The sequence below is a fragment of the Zalophus californianus genome, chromosome 2 (genome assembly GCF_009762305.2).
Source record: "Zalophus californianus isolate mZalCal1 chromosome 2, mZalCal1.pri.v2, whole genome shotgun sequence".
NCBI lineage: Eukaryota > Metazoa > Chordata > Mammalia > Carnivora > Otariidae > Zalophus > Zalophus californianus.
In genome coordinates this window covers 86,478,942-86,498,367 of record NC_045596.1, presented here as the reverse complement: position 1 = coordinate 86,498,367, position 19,426 = coordinate 86,478,942, and the positions used below count along the sequence as shown (strand labels likewise).

Here is a 19,426-nt window from a genome sequence, read left to right as displayed (position 1 = left end):
GAGCAAACATTTATACTTTAATACATATTTTTCTTAACCTATTTTTTTTGCTTCATATTTTTAAACTTATATACGGTAAAATTCAGTCCTTTTTTGTGAACAGTTCTGAGTTTAGATAGAATATAGATTCGTTTAAACACCATCACGATCAAGACACAGAACAATCCATCACTCCTTAACAGTTTGCATGTGGTCTCTCAAGTCACCTTCACCCTCTACCCTCAACTCCTGGCAGTCACTTCTCTGCTCCTAATGCCTGTAGTTTTGCCTTTTCCAGAATGTCATCCAAATGGAATTGTTTAAGTCTAGCTTTTTTCACTTGGCATGATACATTTTAGGTTTATCCATTTTGTTGTGTGTATCAGTAGTTCATTCTTTTTTATTGGTTACTAATATATCATTGAGCAAAATACCATTATATGGGTGTAGCAGTGTTCATTTATCCATTTACTATTTGTGCATTTAGTTTGCTTCCAGTTTTTGGTGATTTTGAATAAAGCCACCTGTAAACATTCACTTAGAAGTTTTCCGGTAAACATTAGTTTTCATTTTTCTTGGTCAAATACTTATTAACAGTAGGATTTCTGGGTCAAATGTTTAACTTTATAAGAAAATGCCAAACTATTTTCCAAAGTGGCTATATCATTTTCAATTCCCACTGCCATATCTTAATAGAAAATAAATGTTACCCATTTAAGTATCTATTACTTATAGAAAAGTAAATAATCATGCAGCAAACTGATAATTTTGTTCTTGCGTTGCTCCTGGATGATTTTAAATTCAGGCAGAGAATTTGAAGTTTGATCTGGTATGCCAAAGGTTTTTTTTTTTAAGGTGCATTTTTTAAAAAACTAATGAAAAAGAACTTTGTAGATCATAGCAAGATTGTATATACTTTGCCACTTGTGTGCTCTTTCTCTTTATCCTACCCTGTGAATGGGTCCTTCAGGAGTTACCTTGTTCCCAAAGTGGGAAAAGAAAAATTTCATGAACTGCTTGGAGGGAAAAATGAAATAGTAATAGAGATATATTTATTGAATGCCTACTAAATTCTAGGTACTTCCTGGATGCTGGGGACCCAGTGGAGAGTATAGCAGAATAAACAAAAGCAAACAACAAAACCTTCCTTGGAGAACTTTAGTAATAAGTGCTAAGGAAACCTACACAACACGAGAAGAAGAAATTCTATTTTGGTGAAGTGAGGGCCATTGTTAAGTTACCTGCTTCTAATTTTAGTGGGCTGAAGCATGGCTTGTGTTTGTTTAAATAAACTGTATTTTGAAATAATTTTAGATTTGGTGAAGCTGCAAAGATTGTACACAATTCCGATATATCTCTTTCCAAGCTTCCCCTAATGTTAACATCTCTCATTACCGATGTGCATTTGTTAAAACTAAGAAACCAACATTGGTACCTACTATTAACTCCTCATTTTATTTGGGAATCACTAGTTTGTCCACTAGTGTCATTTTTCTGTTCCAGGATCCAGTTCAAGGTACCACATGGCACTTAGTCGTTATATTTCCTTACTGTCCTCCAGTCTCACAATTTCTCAGTATTTCCTTGTTTGTTTTATGAGCTTGAGACTTTTGAAGAGTATTGGTTAGGTATTGTATAGAATGTCCCTCAGTTTGGATGTGTCTGCTGACTTTCTTGTGATGAGACCGGGGTTATGGCTTTGGGGGAAAAATACAACAGAAGTGAAGTACCTTTCTCATCACAGCGTATCAGGAGGTGCATGGTATCAACATGACTTTTCACTGGTGATGTTAACCTTGATCACTTGGCTAAGGGTACTGTTTGCCAAGCTTCTCTACTGTAATGTTACTGTTTTTCCCTTTCTGTGTTCTATTCTTTGGAAGTGAGCACTAAGTCCAGTCTATGCTCAGGAGTAGCAGAGTAAGCTTTACTTCTTGGAGGGGGACATCTATCTATATTGCCTGGAATTTTTCTATAAGGAAGGTTTGTCTTTTCTCCCTCGTTTATTTATTTATACAATCATTTGTATTAGTGTGGTCTCTGTATATATTTATTTTATCCTTTAGCTTGTAATCAAATAGTCTATTATCTGTTGCTCAGTTTGTTCCAGCTTTGGCCTTTGGGAGCTCTTACAGATTGGCTGCATTTCCTTTTCACGTATCGCCAGCCTTTTGTTTCTTTCAGCACTTGGTTGATTGTTGGTACTACAGGACCCATCAGGTTTATCTTGTATATTCTTTGTCCCAGCCTTAGAATCAGCCCCTTCTTTAAAAAGCTCTAGTTCTTTTTTATTGGAGAATGGTATTTGAAAACCAAAATTTGGATGCTGAGTGTACTCGTCGTTGCTATTGGGCTGTCAGCCAGTCCATGTTTTATTTTGTTAAAATATTTTTAAAGTCTAAATCTGAAAATTATGCCAAAGAGGTAGCAGGCCAGAAATAAAACATACCCTGACTTAGGAAATTATAAACTGAAAAAATTTTATGGCTCTATTAAGCCCAGCTTTTGGAAATAGATGCGTTCCAATAAAAGTGCATATTAAGTTGTTTTTTATTTAAGATTTTATTGAAAACTAAAATTAAAATATTTAAAATATGCATTTCAGTATGCAATGAAGATGAGACAGTTTCTATTATTAAAGTTCCTTTTTGTTTTAAGCTTACCCTAATATAAGCATCCTTATCACTGAGTGGGAACCAGTAATTTGTTTCTTTCCTTTTAATTGAGTAGAACATTTAAATCTTTGTTCATGTGAATTGTATAGGCAGAAATTGGGAATTCTGTTGCTAGGTTTCTCCTAGCAATCTCCCTTCTCCTAGGGAAATTGACATCAGTTTTAATCCAATCACTTATTAATGAATCTCTTCAAAAGTGAGATTTTTCATATTTGGGTGATAGTTTCAGACATTTTTCTGCTTTGGATGTTTTAAGCTACAGAGATAAGTCCAGTTGACCCTTGAACAAGGCAGGGTTAGGGGCACCTACCCACCACACAGTCGAAGATCTGTGTACAACTTCTGACTCCTTAAAAACTTAACTACTAATAGCTTATGTTGACCAGGAGTCTTACCAATAGCATAAACAGTCAATTAACAGCATTTTTGTATGTTATATGCATTATGTACTGTATTCTTAGAATTAAGTAAACTAGAGAAAAGAAAATGTTATTAAGAAAATCATAAGGGATGGGGCGCCTGGGTGGCTCAGTTGTTAAGCGTCTGCCTTGGGATCAAGTCATGATCCCAGGGTCCTGGGATTGAGCCCCGCATCGGGCTCCCTGCTCGGCGGGAAGCCTGCTTCTCCCTCTCCCACTTCCCCTGCTTGTGTCCCTTCTCTCTCTCTCTGTCAAATAAATAAATAAACTCTTTAAAAAAAAAAATCATGAGAGAAAATACGTTTACAGTACTGTATTGTATCTAAAAAAAAATCCATGTATAAGTGGACTCATGAAGTTCAAACTTACGCTGTTCAAGCGTCAACTGTAAATTATTTTGGCAAACCAAAATATGGTTTATGTGGTATGTATTCTCTTTGGTCATCATGTTGGGGCAAATTTTAAAAGTTGAATTAAACTTTAAATTTGGAGTTAAGGTTAATTTGAAAAATCTTTAAGCACTTTTTTAAAAAGTTTAAAAGTGGATAAGGATATAATTGTTCTGAAGAATGGGATAGTCTAATGCTTTAATTCTGTATTTTTATTTTTGTTTTTTTCCTTTGCAGAGAATGTAGCTGGTCACTACATTTCCCCCTTTCATGATATTCCTCTGAAGGTGGACTCAACAGAGGTATTGTTTTAACTTGCTTTGGGGGTGAATATATATACTTCTAATATCACAAAATGCTTTTTGGAAGCATCTCAAGGAAAGAATGCGGTTGGAAGTCAAGAAGGACAACAGAGTTGTCATAACAGGATTGTAAGCCTCTTTCATGAATTAGAATTAGTATGAGAATAGGATCCTTCCAGGAGGAAGATTATGGAACACTGATGTGGGATTTGTGCTGCTTCCAGCCCTTCAGAAGACTGGACTCTCAATATCATGGCAAACAGGGAGAATAATAGTGAAGATTTATTGAATGCTCATGGTGCTTATCCAGACACTGTGCTCAGAGCTTGACTTGCATTTTCTGAGTGGCTAGGGCTACTGTTATTACCCTTACTTTGTGAATGAGGTCCAGTGCTTTGCCCATGACCACAAATCTGTTGTCTGTAGTGGGAGGTGGGATATGAATTTAGGTGCTCTAACTCCAAAGGTTGCATTCTTAATTGCTCTTGTGTAATCCTTCCAGCTCATTAATTCTAAGTAGTATTCAGCTACAGGACAGAAGAGAAGGAAGCCAAAGAGCAGAAAAGAACTCGTGTGTGTGTGTGTGTGTGTGTGTGTGTGTGTGTGTGTGTGTGTGTGTGTGTGTGTGTGAAAAGAACTCTGTGTGTGTGTGTGTGTGTGTGTGTGTGTGTGTGTGTTCCCCCCAGAAAAGAACTCCCGTGTGTGTGTGTGTGTTCCCCCCAGAAAAGAACTCCCGTGTGTGTGTGTGTGTGTGTGTGTGTGTGTGTGTGTGTGTGTTCCCCCCAGAAAAGAACTCCCGTGTGTGTGTGTGTGTGTGTTCCCCCCAGAAAAGAACTCCCGTGTGTGTGTGTGTGTTCCCCCCAGAAAAGAACTCCCGTGTGTGTGTGTGTGTGTGTGTGTGTTCCCCCCATGTGTTTTGTTCTGTTTTGGCCAATGAACAGTCCAACCCAAATATCTCATGTCTCCTAACACCTCTCCTTGCTTTGGGCCAGAAGTGCATGCATTCATTTATTCATTTATTAATTTATTCTTTCAATAAACAATCATTGCAGCATTATGAACTAGACAGCATTCCAGGCACTAGGGTTGCAATGGTGAATTAGATAGATGTGAGATCTAGTTCACACTCAACTGGAGGAGACAGACAACCAGAAAACAAGTCAACAATAATGTTAAGTGCTATAAAACTAGAATAGGGTAATGAAAGAAGGAGGGGTTGGTTGGTGCTTCTTCATGTGGGGGTGTACCATGACAAAATCTGTTTACTTAGCAAAATAATAATATTTTTGGGAATCATGGAGTAGGTAGGGGTGGAGCTGGAGCAGAGTGGACTAGAAACATCCCAGTGGGCATGATATTCTGCCTAAGGAGAATAGGGTTTGGGGAATGTGAGATTGGGGTTAGGCAAAGGTGAGAGTGGGGCAGGGCGAAATAAGCAGGATAAGCCAGTAAATTCTGGGCATGTGGAGATTGGTACACACAGTGGTTGTGTGGATAGGTTTCCCCCATCCTCAGCCATGATGGTTGCACCTTGTACTTTGGGATGTGGTATTTTTTCCTCCATTAGTGGCTTTTTTGGTGTGTAAAAGTTACATAGAAGTGTGAGCATTTGTGAATGGCATAATTTTTCTTCCCAACCCATCACATACTCAGTTTTAATTTGAAAGTGCTTGATGGAGGCATAGTAATCACACCTTGGTGGAATTTACAGGCAGGAGGTGCAGCTGAGTACTTTCATGGCTTGTTAGTCACGGTCCCTAGAGTTTCATTTCAATAATGAAATGACTGTTTTAAGTGTAATCATTGGAAACTGACAGTCTTTCCTTAAAGACCAAACAGAGCCTTTGATTGTTTTATAAAAACTAGGAAAATATACTTGAAAGAGATCTAGCTTTTCTGATTATTTTATGAAACACTTTAATGCTCATGCACTGGGGATGCAAATGCTGAGAGAAAAGGAACTGGGCATTTGGTAGGTTCTCTGTTGAATCAGGTTTCTGGGCAGCCTTTATAGTGGAACGTTTCTGTAGTAGGCTTCCTTTCACTGCTTTGCAATGCCGCTGTATTCTTTGCTGAAATATTAAAATTACAAATACCATCTTTTCTTTTATAGGAAAATGGCATTCCTACAAAGAGAGCACGAAATGATGAATATGAGGTATATCTCTAAAGGTTTTTATTTTTGTGAGTCACTTCTGTTGTCCATTAAAGACCTTGATGATAGTGCGTTTGTAAAATGCTTCCAGAGTTTTCTCCCCTACAAGGTTTTTGTGTGCATTCTTTTTTTTTTCCTTCTGGTATCTGTTTAAGGCAGCTAGGGATGATCTTACTGTTTCACCTTTTTTTCAACTTTTTTTTTAAATTTATTTATTTGTTAGAGAGAGAAAGCACAGCAGGGGAAGCAGCAGGCAGAGGGAGAAGCAGGCTCCCCGCTGAGCAAGGAGCCCGATGTGGGACTCGATCCCAGGATTCTGGGATCATGACCTGAGCCAAAGGCAGACGCTTAACCAGCTGAGCCACCCAGGCATCCCTCACTTTTTTTCTTGTAAAATATACCTAAAATAAAATTTACCATTTATTGCACAGTTTTTAAAGTGTACAGTTCAGTGTAATTATAATACTTTCACTTGTGCAGCCATCACCACCATTCATTGCCAGAACTTCTTCATCTTCCCAGACTGAAACTCTGCCCAGTAAACACTAACTCTCCATTCTCTGCTCTGCCCAGCCCCTGGTAACTACTATTCTACTTTGTTTATGAATCTGACTACTCTAGGAACCTCCTTACCATTTCATTTTATAAGTGAAGAACCAGAGAGAATCAGGAAATGAACCCAGATTTTAGTAGCAAGTTATTTATCATGGTAGATAATCTAAAGTAAAGGTACTTTATGAAAATTGGTCAGTTTATCATTTTTTTTATTTTAAGGGAAAAGGTGGTTTGAGAGGCTGTTTTAGAATTCAGGAACAAGTCATTTGGGGATAGAGGAGAAACAAAGTTATACCAGCTATACACTAAAATAAATGTGTTCTAAATATATCTTTTAAATATGTGACTGGCAAACCTTTAATAGTTCTTGACTTAGGACCTGAACATTTGATTGATGCCTGTCATCCCATCTCATGCTGTTGATGCCTTTTTATCTTGCTGATACCAGTTTTTTCTGCCACCTTCCTCAGCCTTCTTTTCCCTTTAACCTTATTTCCATTTTTTCTCTACTCCAACTAAAACTTAGGACCCCAGCCTTTGAATCTACTTCCAGAAATAGCTGCGAGTGCTGTTTAATCCCTACCAGCTTTGCCTGCCATCCATATTGTATTTTCTTAAATTGGTGTCTGTTAAAATGGTCCTTAAACCGTCTATGTTGGAATAACATAGAACACTTGTTAAAATTTCAGATTCCAGGGCTTATTCCGTATCTACTAAATCAGAATCTGCTTGATGGGGACTGGTTAGTCCACATATTTAACAAGTGTTTCAGGGCATCCTCTACACACTGAAGTTTGAGAACCACTGCCTTAGATGGGAGTGAATAGATACTGATGGCTTCGAGACTTTGTGTATTATCCTAGAAATAGTTTTTTTTTCCGGCGGAAAAAATGTATTCTGAGTCCATACAGCCAACTTAAAATTTAATTCTTAGAACATGGATCATATGTCAGAGACTGCCTGATTTGAGTCTATAGTTTGTGTGTTTATTTATTTATAATTCTCTCCCATTTTTTTCCAACCCCAAGCCCTTGGCAACAACTTTTCTACTCTCTGTTTCTGCGAGTTTGTTCCTTCTCTCTCTCTCGCTCTTTCTTTTTCTTTCTTTCCTCTCCCCTTTCCCTTCCCCATCCCTTCCCTTTTCTCTTTCTTTCTTTCTTCCTTCCTTTCTTTCCTTCCTTCCTCCCTCCCTCCCTTCCTTCCTTCCAGATAAAAGAGGTACAATGCAGTATTTGTCTTTCTCTGGCTTATTTCAGTGAGAATAATGCCCTAACAGTCTTTCTCATGGCTGAATAATATTCCATTGTATATATTAAGCATATCTTCTTTATCTTTTCATCCAATTACGGACATTTAGATTGTTTCTGTATCTTGGCTATTGTGAATAATGCTGCAATGACCATGAGAGTGCAGATATCTCTTCAACATCCAGTTTTCATTGTCTTTTTTTTTTAAAGATATTATTTATTTATTTGACAGAGAGCAGGAGAGCACAAGCAGGGGGAGCGGCAGGCAGAGGGAGAGGGAGAAGCAGGCTTCCTGCTGAGCAGGGAGAGGAACGCGAGGCTCCGTCTCAGCACCCCGGGATCATGACCTGAGCCAAAGGCAGATGTTTAACCTCCTGAGCCACCCAGGCGCTCCTCATTTTCTTTGGATAAATATCCAGAAGTGGGGTTGCTGGATTATATAATAGCTTTGTTTTTCTTTTTTTGAAAAAACTGCAATTCTGTTTTCTGTAGTGACTGCAGCAATTTACATTCCCACCAACTATGCACAAGCATTCCCCTTTTTTCACATTCTCACCAACACTTGTTATTTCTTGTCTTTTAATGATGACAACCATTCCAGCAGGTGTGAGGTGATAACCTCATTGTGGTTTGATTTGCATTTTACTGGTAATTGTGATATTGAGCACCTTTTCATGTACCTTTTGACTATGTCTCTTGGAAAACCATCCATCCAGTTCCTCTACCCATTTTTTTTTTAAGATTACTTATTGTAGGGGCGCCTGGGTGGCTCAGTCGTTAAGCGTCCGCCTTCAGCTCAGGTCATGATCCCAGGGTCCTGGGATCGAGCCCCACATCGGGCTCCCTGCTCAGCGGGGAGCCTGCTTCTCCCTTTCCCACTCCCCCTGCTTGTATTCCTGCTCTCGCTGTTTCTCTCTCTGTCAAATAAATAAAATCTTTAAAAAAAAAATTAGAGAGAAAGAGGGTGTGCATGCATGTGCTCACATAAATGGTGGGAGGGGCAGAGGGAGAGAGTCTCAAGCAGACTCCCTGCTGAGTGCAGAGCCTGCCGCCAGGCTCATTCTCAGGACCCTTGAGATCATGACCTGAGCAGAAACCAAGTCAGTCACTTAACTGACTGAGCCGCCCAGGGGCCCCCCCCGCCCATTTCTTAATCAGATTTTTTTTTTTCTATTGAGTTGCATGAGTTCTTTGTGCTTTGGGTATTTATCCGTATCAGATATATGACTTACAAATATTTTTTCCCATTTATAGGTTACCTTTTTATGTTGTTAATTGTTCCCTTTGCTGTGCAGAGGTTTTTAGTTTGATGGTTTAGCTTGTTTATTTTTGCTTTTGTTGCCTTTGCTGTCCAAAGTTTATTTGATCTTTTAAGAGTTAGAGGAAAGAAGGGTGATTTCCTCCCATTTTTTCCCAAAGTATATAAAATTTACTGACTTTTTTCATGTCTTAATGAGTTTTTCTTTTTGGTTTTGCAATAAAAATAGAAGGGAAAAGTGGAGAGAAAGAAAACCCCTGAAGGAGGAGGTAAATGGTTCTTGCTCGTACTGAGCTTTCTTACTTGAAATATGTCCCCTCGTATCTTTGTGATTTTCCAGTAAATTTCAGCAGACCATTACTGGTTTATAATTAACAGTAATCTTAGGAGAACAAGACTAACATTGGCTTTAAAAAATTACAGGCAATATGCATTTTAGCTGGAGAGAAGAAAAGCAGGCTGGAGATTGGCTCTTCATAGATCAGGAACAAGTGATGAAGGAGAGATGGTTTGCAGGCTTAGAATTCAAACCTTATCTTTTGTTCTTTTGGCCTATTTCAAGTCTCTGTGAGTGGTTTTGGTAGGTGTCATTGTGTAAAACAGTTGTGACTAGCCTGGTCTTCTCTGTCACCTCTTGAGGATTCATCTGTATGCATTTGTTCTCTTATAGCCAGGCTTTCAGGGATGAATAAATTATGTGAACATCTGCCATTTACTTAGGTTTTTCTTTTTAACAGCTACTTGAGACATATTTAAGCAGGTGCTGGGGTACCTCATAAAGGAGTATAGAAAATGAAACATAACAGCAAGACTGTGTATAAGTTGCTAAGATAGGTATGAGACATACTTCTAAGGAGCAGTTGTTGAGAACTCATTCTTGGCTTTGTTCTTTATCTGATTATGGATATGTATTTCTGTCATTGGTAAACTTTAGTCTTAACTAGAAAACAACCGTCATTACTTTTGTGGCTCAATTTATATTTATATTTAATTGTGTAAATGGCATTCTTTGAATTAATAGCGTACATGTTTCACCAAGCCCCCAGATATTGTTTAGCAGTGCTGTAAGCCAGAGGTTTGCAACTCTGGCTGCATTTTAAAATTGCTTACAGAGCTTTTAAAAATAAGCAGTGCCCTGGCTCCATCCTAAAACTATTGAGTTTTATCTATCAATGATAGATACAAACTATCAAGTATGTGGGAGGTGGGCTCTAGGAAACCTTTTTTTTTTTTAATCGATCAAAGCTCTCCTGTTGATTTTGATGCATAGCACAATTGAGAATAAGTATATTTAATCACTGCTTTCTCAGATGATCTGTGCTAAAGGATTAGTTTTTTGGTTTATTTCTGATCTGTTGTGAACTGATACTTTTAAAAATACAATAAAAATGAATTATTAGGGAAGTGTAATCAACAGACCTAAAAATGACTCTGTCAAATTGCTATAAATGTTTCTAAATGAACCAGTAGCAATGGACTTACAGATTAGCTCTGGTTCTTGGCCACACTTGGTGTAGCCCTGTTACATTGCTTTCCTATGGTAAGTTGTTAGTTACTGATATCCAAGTGGCATGCAAGTCAACTTTAACCTTGAGACTTCCTCTTTGTAAGGCCTAAACTATAGGAAATTATAGACTTGTATTCCTAAGTACTGTAGACAATTATTTTTACTTACCATTGACCTAGAGTCTCTTTTGCTTTAAATACTGTGCAAAGTTCAAAAATGATAAAAAAAAAAAAAGCAGTGGTCCTTTTGTAACTTTAGGGAATCAGAAATCCTAGATAAGCTAAGTGTAGAAAGGCATCAGTCTGACTCTTTTTAAACTTGATACTTACCTATGCCAAAAGCCTTAATTTTACATTATGATCATAATAACTTGTCTTTAAATATTGCTTTGTGATTTTCAAAATATTTTACTTCATAATTTTTTGTGTATTTTCATTTAAATTATATAATTGATCTTTATTACAACCTTGTGAAGTGAGTAGGACAGATTATTGCACTTACTTTACAGGTTGGAAAAATGAGACTTTAGCTTACATGATGGACCCTGTCTCTCACTTCTGTTTTAGTTGGAAAATAAAAATTGAAACAGGTTCCCTGACTCCATTCTAGTTCTGTTGCTACACTGCGAAGGTGAAATATAGCAACTTCTATCAGTGCAGTAGTGTTCATGTGACATGATGGCTTAAATCCTGCTGTGGTGTAGACAACTTCTCTAATTTTTCCGAAGAAATTTAAGGCATATGCAGATGTATGATGTAGTCTCCACACGTTTTTGTGGGGAAAGAAACTGCAGCAGTTTTGCACAAGAGATAACTGATAAAGAATAGGTAAAACTTTCAAAATTACCTGTTTTTTGTGTTTTGTTTTGTTTTTTTTTAACTGCAGAATTTGTTTAATATGGTTGTAGAGGTACCTCGGTGGACAAATGCTAAAATGGAGGTATGGATATATTCTTTTACTATCAAGTGGAAATTATAATTAATGATATAAAAATTTTGTTTGGCAGTATTTTGAAGTTGGGATGGTTGACAAACTTCTTTATGGTAAAAACAATTGAAAACATTTTTGTGAACTTTGAATCTAATTCTCAAATAGCACAATATTATTCAAGGCTGAATTTACACTTTAAAAAAGAGTGTTTTCCATTTTTGTCTCTCTGGTTTGTTATACACATATTTATTTAATTTTCTTTGACTCCTCTGTCTTTGAAAAGAACAAACATTTTCAAGGTTTATTTAAACAGATTCTGAGATGTATTTTGTTCACAGATATAATTGAAACGTATTTATTTGGGACTGATGGCAAGTTTAGTTTCTAAGCACTAACCTGTCCTTTAGATTTTACTGTACCAGAAATGAAAGCATTTTCCTGGCCAACTCTTGATTTGTAAGTGCTATCTGAGGGCATCTGCTGTTCCCCTGGTTACCTTTTTTTTTTTATCTTTTCCTTGAGATATGAGCCTATCAGGAACTTCCCTTTTGCTCTTCAGAATTTTTATTGTTCCATCTTCAGTTAGGTAAGATTCCTTATAGTTCTGAGTGTAATTTAATTTATGGCACTTAGTTTCTTTAGTTATTTAAGTCTTATCCTGTAGCTTTGGGTGTGATGGCAAGTATTATTTCAAGTATTTTATTTTTTTAAAAGATCCTATTTATGTATTTATTTGAGAGAGAGAACGTGCAAGCACCCACGTACATGCACTCAAGAGAGCACATGCAGGCGGGATGAAGGGCAGAGGGAGAGGAGAGAATCTCAAGCAGACTCCTCGCGGGGCTCAGTCTCAGGATACTGAGATCATGACCTGAGCTGAAATCAAGAGCTGGGCACTTAACTGACTGAGCTACCCCAGACACCCCTCAAGTATTTTAATTAAGGATTGTTATATAATAGATGTATGTTTTTCAGGATTTATGTTTAGAGAATTGCCAGTAATTTCACCAGGTCCTAGTAGCATTTTTTGGTTAATAATAGGGAAAAGTAAAAGAAATAGATTCTTTTTTTGGTCTTCCTTCAGAATATTTCAGCATTCTGGCTACTTTCTATCTCAGGTAATAGAATCAAGAATCTGTGAGATTCTACCTAATTTAAGCAGTGTTTATTCATTCAAAAATGGCTTCAGTTATACTTTATGGGATGATTTTTTTTTTTTTTTTTGCAAGGTAGTCTGAGTATATTTGATAGAAAGGTAACTGAAATGAAATGACTCGGTGAAAATCTTTAAGTTAAACTTATTATCATAAGATTGATGGTAAGACACCCAAATTAGTATCAAAAAGCAAGTAGGTTAATCTTTATCCTTTTGCCATTTCAGTCATTCTGTTATTTGTGCTAGAAATGAGTGCATATATAATAGAGTGCCTAAATATATAATCCGATGTTTTCAGACATTTTTTTCTTACACAGTACTTATAAAGTAGAAATAAGAGCTTAATTTATCTTAAAGTATCTTTTTTTTTAAATTTTTTTATTATCTTAAAGTATCTTTGATCACTAAGTTGGAACATAAATATTTAGCCTGATAATAGCAGACAGATTTAAAATACACAATTTGAATATAGGATTAATCATTGCTCATCCTCCTCTCCCCTTTTTTCCGTGACCTGCTTAGATTGCCACGAAGGAGCCGTTGAATCCCATTAAACAAGATACGAAGGATGGCAAGCTACGCTTTGTGGCGAATATCTTTCCTCACAAGGGTTATATCTGGAATTATGGTGCCCTCCCACAGGTAACATTTTTGTTATAATGGTAAAACTTCTCTGTCTTCTAAAATATTGCCTTGTAAATCCTGTGAACTGTTTGAATTTAAATTGGTTCTGAGGGCATGTCAGTTTGAGAGATTGGTAAATTTAAAATTTTTTAATGTGGAGTTTTATTGTAGCAATAAATTTTTTTTCAAACTCTATATATGTCTGTACTCAAGTTCTTGGAGTTAGGCATATAGAATACTTATATTTGGCATTTGAACACATTTCTTTTTCTGGGCTTGGCAGTTAAGAGTCAGTGGAAAATGTTTTACCTGCTTTATCTTCAGTCATTCCTTTGAATGTGACAAGTTATGTTTTTATATATATTCATGTATGATAGCATCCTATCTTATCCCTTTTTGTTTTCTTCTCATGTTTCCTCACCCCGGGGAAATGGAATCTCCTTCCAGATTATTTAGTGAGTGAAAAAACTCAGAGTACGCAGAATCAAAAGTCTAGGTTTAGGAGACATGGAGAAGCATCTGTCTTTAATGATTATAAAAGACATCCTATTAGACCATCTATCTGGATATTTAAGTTTTATATTTTATTTTATTAATTTTAATATTTTGCATGAAATTCCAAAATGCTTTTGGGGAAATAACTGAGAAAAAGGAGTCTGGCTTTATCCCACTCAAAAAAAAAAAAAAGCTGCCCATGTAGAATAAATATTTACAGGAAAAGAAGAAAGAAAATTGTTTTCTAAGGGGTCAGCCTGCCTTTGATGCATTTAGACCACCCACATGGATACATTCTTGGTTAAAACATACACTTCTAAAATGATGTACTAAGAATGAGAATGTCTGTTGAAATAATGAAGGCAGGTGTTCTGACTCCCCAGGTGCCTAAGTAGACATTCTGTTTGACCTAGCAGTAAAAGGGTAAAAAAACAGTTTTTTTAAGCTTAGGGGATTGTTCGTAGGAGAGGATGTATGGATGAGGGGAAGGCCGAAGAAGCAGTTGGATTGGAGTAAGACAAAAACAGCGACGTATAAAGTAGAGTAGGCAGGGGATAAACTAAAGTTCATATATTTGTTTATTTCATGAAACATTTATTAAGGATTTTTGTGCTAGGCAGTGTATAGGTGTTGGATATGCAAAGAAAAATGATATACATACATAAGATCAAGGCAGCATAGTAAGTGACTGAGAATGTGGGTTTTGGAGCAGATTGCACTTACTAGTAATGTGACCTTGGGTCAGTTACTTTGTCCTTCTGTGCCTCACTTTCTTCCTCTGTTAAATAGAGATGATAAAGTACCTAGTGCATATGGTCATGTTGAAGTTAAATTATTGCACAGTGATCTTAGAAGAGTGCCATGAGAATAGTGATCACATTATTATAGCTACTGGTACTTTTATTATATGGTCTTCCCTCTGAAGGAATTTAGAGGGGGTTATCAACAACTAAACCACTGGTTACCATGGAGCATGATAAGTTTACTAATTCATCTACTAATTCTGAGCTTTTGTAGTTTTTCTATCTAAAGTCTTGACAAATTTTGTACTCCTATGGATGTGTTTGAATTTTCAAGGTGCCCCTACCTACTATTACAGTAGTCTGTTAGGTACAGTAGTTTTACTGTAGACTCTAGCAGTCTCTTAATGCATCCTGAACTATTGCCTACCGAAATTTAATAACCATCTAGCATCCAAAATAGCATTTTAAAACTTAAATCTACTAATGTTTTGCTCATATGAGAACCTCTTAAGTGGTTTCCTATTGTCAAAAGGATAAAATATAATATTCTTTTTTTAAAAAGATTTCATTTATTTATTTGAGAGAGAGAGCGCACAAGTGGGGGGTGGGGAAGAGGGAGAAACAGACTGCCCGCTGAACAGGGAGTCTGATGTGGGGCTCGATCCCAGGACCCTGGGATCATGATCTGAGCTGAAGGCAGATGCTTAACTGACTGAGCCACCCAGGCGCCTCAGAATATAATATTCTTAGCATGGCTCCTTAACCCTGACTAATCTGGTCTCTGCTTCCTGTTCTAGCCTCCTTTTACAGCAATTGTCTTTCCTTGCTTCCCTTCCACCACAGTGACTTCTTTAGTGTTTCTAATTTCCCTTGTTTCTATACCGAGGCATCACAGAGCTGTTCCTTCAGTACATACTATATCAGTGCCTGATGTTTGCCAGGCAATGTTGTAAGTACTGGAGGTAAAGTAGTGATAAGAATGACAAAAATCCTTCTGGGTCTTTTATTCTGGACAGAGTGACCGACAAAAAAAAGAGTAATAAAGTGTGTAGTGTGTCAAATGGTGGTAAGTGTGTTGGAGAACAGTAAAGCAGGGAATGGGACTAGGATATATTGGGAATGTTGCAATTTTGGTAAGGAGAAGCCCTCTGTGAGAAGGGGTTATTTGAGTGAAGACCTTCAGGAAGTGAGGGGACAAGTTCCATGCACTTCTGGGGGAATCCAACAAGAAACAGGAAGTGTGAAGGTTCCGAGATGGAAGTAGGCCTAGTGTTTGAGTAACGGAAAGACCAGTGTGGCTAGAATGGACGTGAGGAGGAGGAAATAGACCTGTAGTCTCTCTGCCATTTTTAACCGGAAATCTTTACCATCTTTTTAAAGTGTGTGTGTTAGTCTAAAGCAAAAGAATACACTAGATTGCATAGAAGTTATTTACCAAACAATAAGTGAACTGACTTAATGTTTAAGAAAAATTGAAATTAGGCCAGTTGTTTATGGGAAAGGATAATTGTACCTAATGTCTTTTCGCTTCATTGTCACTATCAAGACAGAATAAGTCTGTTAAAATGATAGCCAGCTCCTGGTCCCGTTTATATTTTTTATTTCATCTCCAGCTTCTCATCCTTCTTTTGCTCCCTCACTCCCACACTGGCCTTCTCACGATTACTCTTGTTCTCCAGGTACACTCAGGCTGCAGGTCTTCATCTTTATATGTCCTCCAGCTTGGAACAGGTTTTGCCAGAAATGCACATGGCTTACCTCCTTAAATGTTTGGTCATAAATCACCTTCTTCATGATGCCTGCCCTGAAAATCCTTTAGAATTTTAACCCTGCCTCCTGCTTCCCTACTTTTATTTTTTTCCCTTTTTTATAGAACCTACCAACTTCTAACGTGTTCTGTGATTTAGTTACTTATTATGTTTATTGTTAATTTCTTCCAGCTAGAATGCAGACTCCAGGAGGACAGGGATTCTGTCTTTATTGTTCATTGACGTCTTCCAGCTAACTGCCTACCTTAGTACCTGGCACGGTGTTGGTGATTAACAAATATTTGGGGAATGAATGCATGTGTGTATTACATTTGTTTCATATGTGTGTGTGGGTATTAGATTTTGCTGTTTTCTTATGATTTGTCCTGTAACAGAGGGACATTTGTTCAGAACAGTTACCAAGCCAACCGTGCTTGGAAGAACATTAAGCAGCAGAGGATTGCTTAAGTAGCAGTCTTTCTTCCTCAGCTCGTGATTTGTCAGTGTGCTGTCATTATTTCAGATCTTTAGCTGTCTAGACTGTTAAACCTTAATAACTTTTCCCTTCCTAGCAGTAATGCCTTCTGCAAAGTTTGGGTTTGGCCTAAGCAAAAATTTTCTTTGCTCCCCCCTGGTTATATTTCCTGGTATAGTGGATTACTCAGTGTTATATCTTCTGAGTGAATATTTAGAAGACCCATTAATGTTAACGGACTGGATAATGTTAAAGGACTAGAATCACAAAATTTAAGATTTCTTTAATCTTTTATTATTTTTTGTAATGCGACATTTTTTTTAATTGAAGTATAGTTGACACACAATGTTATATTACTTTCAGCTGCACAACGTAGGGATTGGACAACTCTGTAGTTTATGCTACACTCACCACAAGTGTAGCTACCATCTCTTACCACACAACACTATTACAGTACCATTGACTATATTCCCTATGCTGTGCTTTTATCCCTGTGACTTACTCATTCCATAACTGGAAGCCTGTCCCTCCTCCTCCCCTTCATCCATTTTGCCAACCTTCTGCCTTCCCCCTAAGATTTCTTCAGTCTTAATGTAATACTGTTGTGTTTTTATTTTGAACTTCATTATAAATTTGGTTCATTGACCGCACGTAGCATTTAGTACCACTTATTAGCTTTATAACCTGGGACCAGTGACTAAATCTCTTGAGGCCTATTTGTACATCTATATCTTCATACCACCTACCCCACAAGATTCTTGTCAGTATTGAATGAGATAATCCGAGCAGTGTTTAGCCCCATAATGAGTTCTCAGTGATGTTTTCTCGACGGTGACACTGCTGGCACTGATGCTAGCTGCTAATAGTGAGACGACTGGCAGTGGCTTTTGCTCCACATGAATCTGTTAAAAGTATAGGTAGTGGCTAGGTGGATCCTCATTCCCTTGACTTGGTTATAGGAATCCTGATTAATCAGGAAGTAGTTCTCAAGAAGCACCTGTGTATACAGCTCTGTACAATTCAGTTTTTTTTTTTTTTACCTAAGGACCAGAGCATGGTGATTACAGATGTATTGATTAATATTTGTAGATTGTAAGGCAATGATCTCAAACACCTGCACAAGGATGAGAAAGATTTGTTTTAGGCTAGATCAGTAATCTGTGTATTCTGATTGATTTATTTTCATAGCTTTATAGCCATTCTTTGTGTGAGATTAACATTATTTATATTTCTATTGATAGTTTCTCTCTTTTTTATGCTTTTCCTGGGTCCATGCTAAAGTTTTTCTTTATACATAGCATATATAGGTATGTACTAGTAGGCATATACCTATGAGTCAGATTGCTTAATTGTGAGCTCCACACTTTTTTTTAACTCTACTAGGTATGCCCAAATTGCTTACAAAAGAAATTGTAACAATATACACTCCTGCCAGCAGTATATAGTGTTCCAGGTGCCTTACATCCTCACCAGTACAGTTGACCCTTGATCATGAGTTTGAACTGCATGGGTTTGAATCCAGTTATATACAGATTTTTACGGTACAGTACAGTAAATGTATTTTCTCTTCCTTATGATTTTCTTGATAACATTTTCTTTTCTCTAGCTTACTTTAAGAATACAATATATAATGCATGTAGCATACAAAATATGTGCTGTTCATATAATTGATAAGGCTTCCTGTCAACAGTAGGTTGTTAGTAGTTAAGTTTTTGGGAGAGTCAAAAGTTACACTCAGATTTTCAACTGTGTAGGGGTTCAGTATTCCTAACCCCAAGTTGTTCGAGGGTCAGCTGTATTTGGCATTAATCAGATTTTTAGGTTTTTGACATAGTGTCTCATTATAGTTTTAATTTTTATTTTTCTGATCAGACTAGGTATCTTTTCATATATTTATAAGTTATTCATGTTTCCTCTTTGAATTACCTGTTCCTGTCTTTGGCCCATTTTGTATTGGGTTGCACTTTTTCTTACTTACTTGTAGAAGTTATTTCTAAATTTTGAATGCTAATCTTTTTCTTACTTTTGTGAAGCAAATATTAAGATTTGGAATTTTCCTCTTGTGGATATGGAGCTTTTTTAGTTGTTCCTCTGGCTAGCTATCCAGTTAAAGCTCCACAAGGGGGCGTAATCAAAGTTCTAAATTTGTCAAGATTTCCTCTCCTGGTGCTTGCTTAAAATTATACTATATTTTCAAGTTAAGTTAGAAGTCATTTAGCATGAATCTCTTTTGTAATCACAGTGGAGGCCTGTGCATAAAGTATTAAAGGCGGGACTGGAACTAGAACCATTCTGGTGTTTCTGCTGTAAGGGAAATCATGAAGAACTTGCCGTAAAAGTATCAAGATTGTATAGCTTAAGAATTTTGCGCTTCTGTACTTACTTCCTTGACAGGAGGAATAAATTGGTAGATAATATTGAAAGTGGAGTTCTGAGAGGAATATAGACCAACCAATTAATAAATGAGAAATACCCACCAAAACCAAATGAAGTATAGCTTATATGAAGACTGTTTTTGCCTCAGTTCAAGGAAGGAGTTTCTTAAAATTACTGCTGATCAAAATGGACTAAGTTATCTCATGAATTTGTAAGCCTCCTTTTCATTGGTAGTATTCACGTGGATGATGAATGACCACTAACAGTCTTAGAACTCAGGGCTGGGACATATCTAGCAATTGTCTTATATAGGCCATTTTTTTTAATGGGTGAGGAAACTGAGATCTGGATGTTTTGGCCAAGGTAGTTTGTGATGGAGGTAGAACTACAGTC

At 37.0% G+C, this 19,426-nt stretch overlaps 1 protein-coding gene across 5 annotated transcripts in view; it reads left to right on the top strand.

Annotated features, from left to right (window-relative positions):
• PPA2 (inorganic pyrophosphatase 2) overlaps positions 1–19,426 on the top strand; it is an 83,527-nt gene that overhangs the window by 10,889 nt on the left and 53,212 nt on the right. For 3 of the 5 annotated variants that reach the window (XR_003520735.2, XM_027598631.2, XM_027598628.2), the window contains exons 2-5: positions 3,700–3,764; positions 5,878–5,922; positions 11,372–11,425; positions 13,095–13,214. Coding sequence is in view for 4 of the 5 variants with exons in the window: in XM_027598631.2 (XP_027454432.1) it covers positions 3,700–3,764; positions 5,878–5,922; positions 11,372–11,425; positions 13,095–13,214 (284 nt within the window). In the remaining variant the exon portion in view is untranslated. The remainder of the gene's footprint in view (positions 1–3,699; positions 3,765–5,877; positions 5,923–11,371; positions 11,426–13,094; positions 13,215–19,426) is intronic. The other 2 variants (XM_027598629.2, XM_027598630.2) reach the window with 2 other exon arrangements.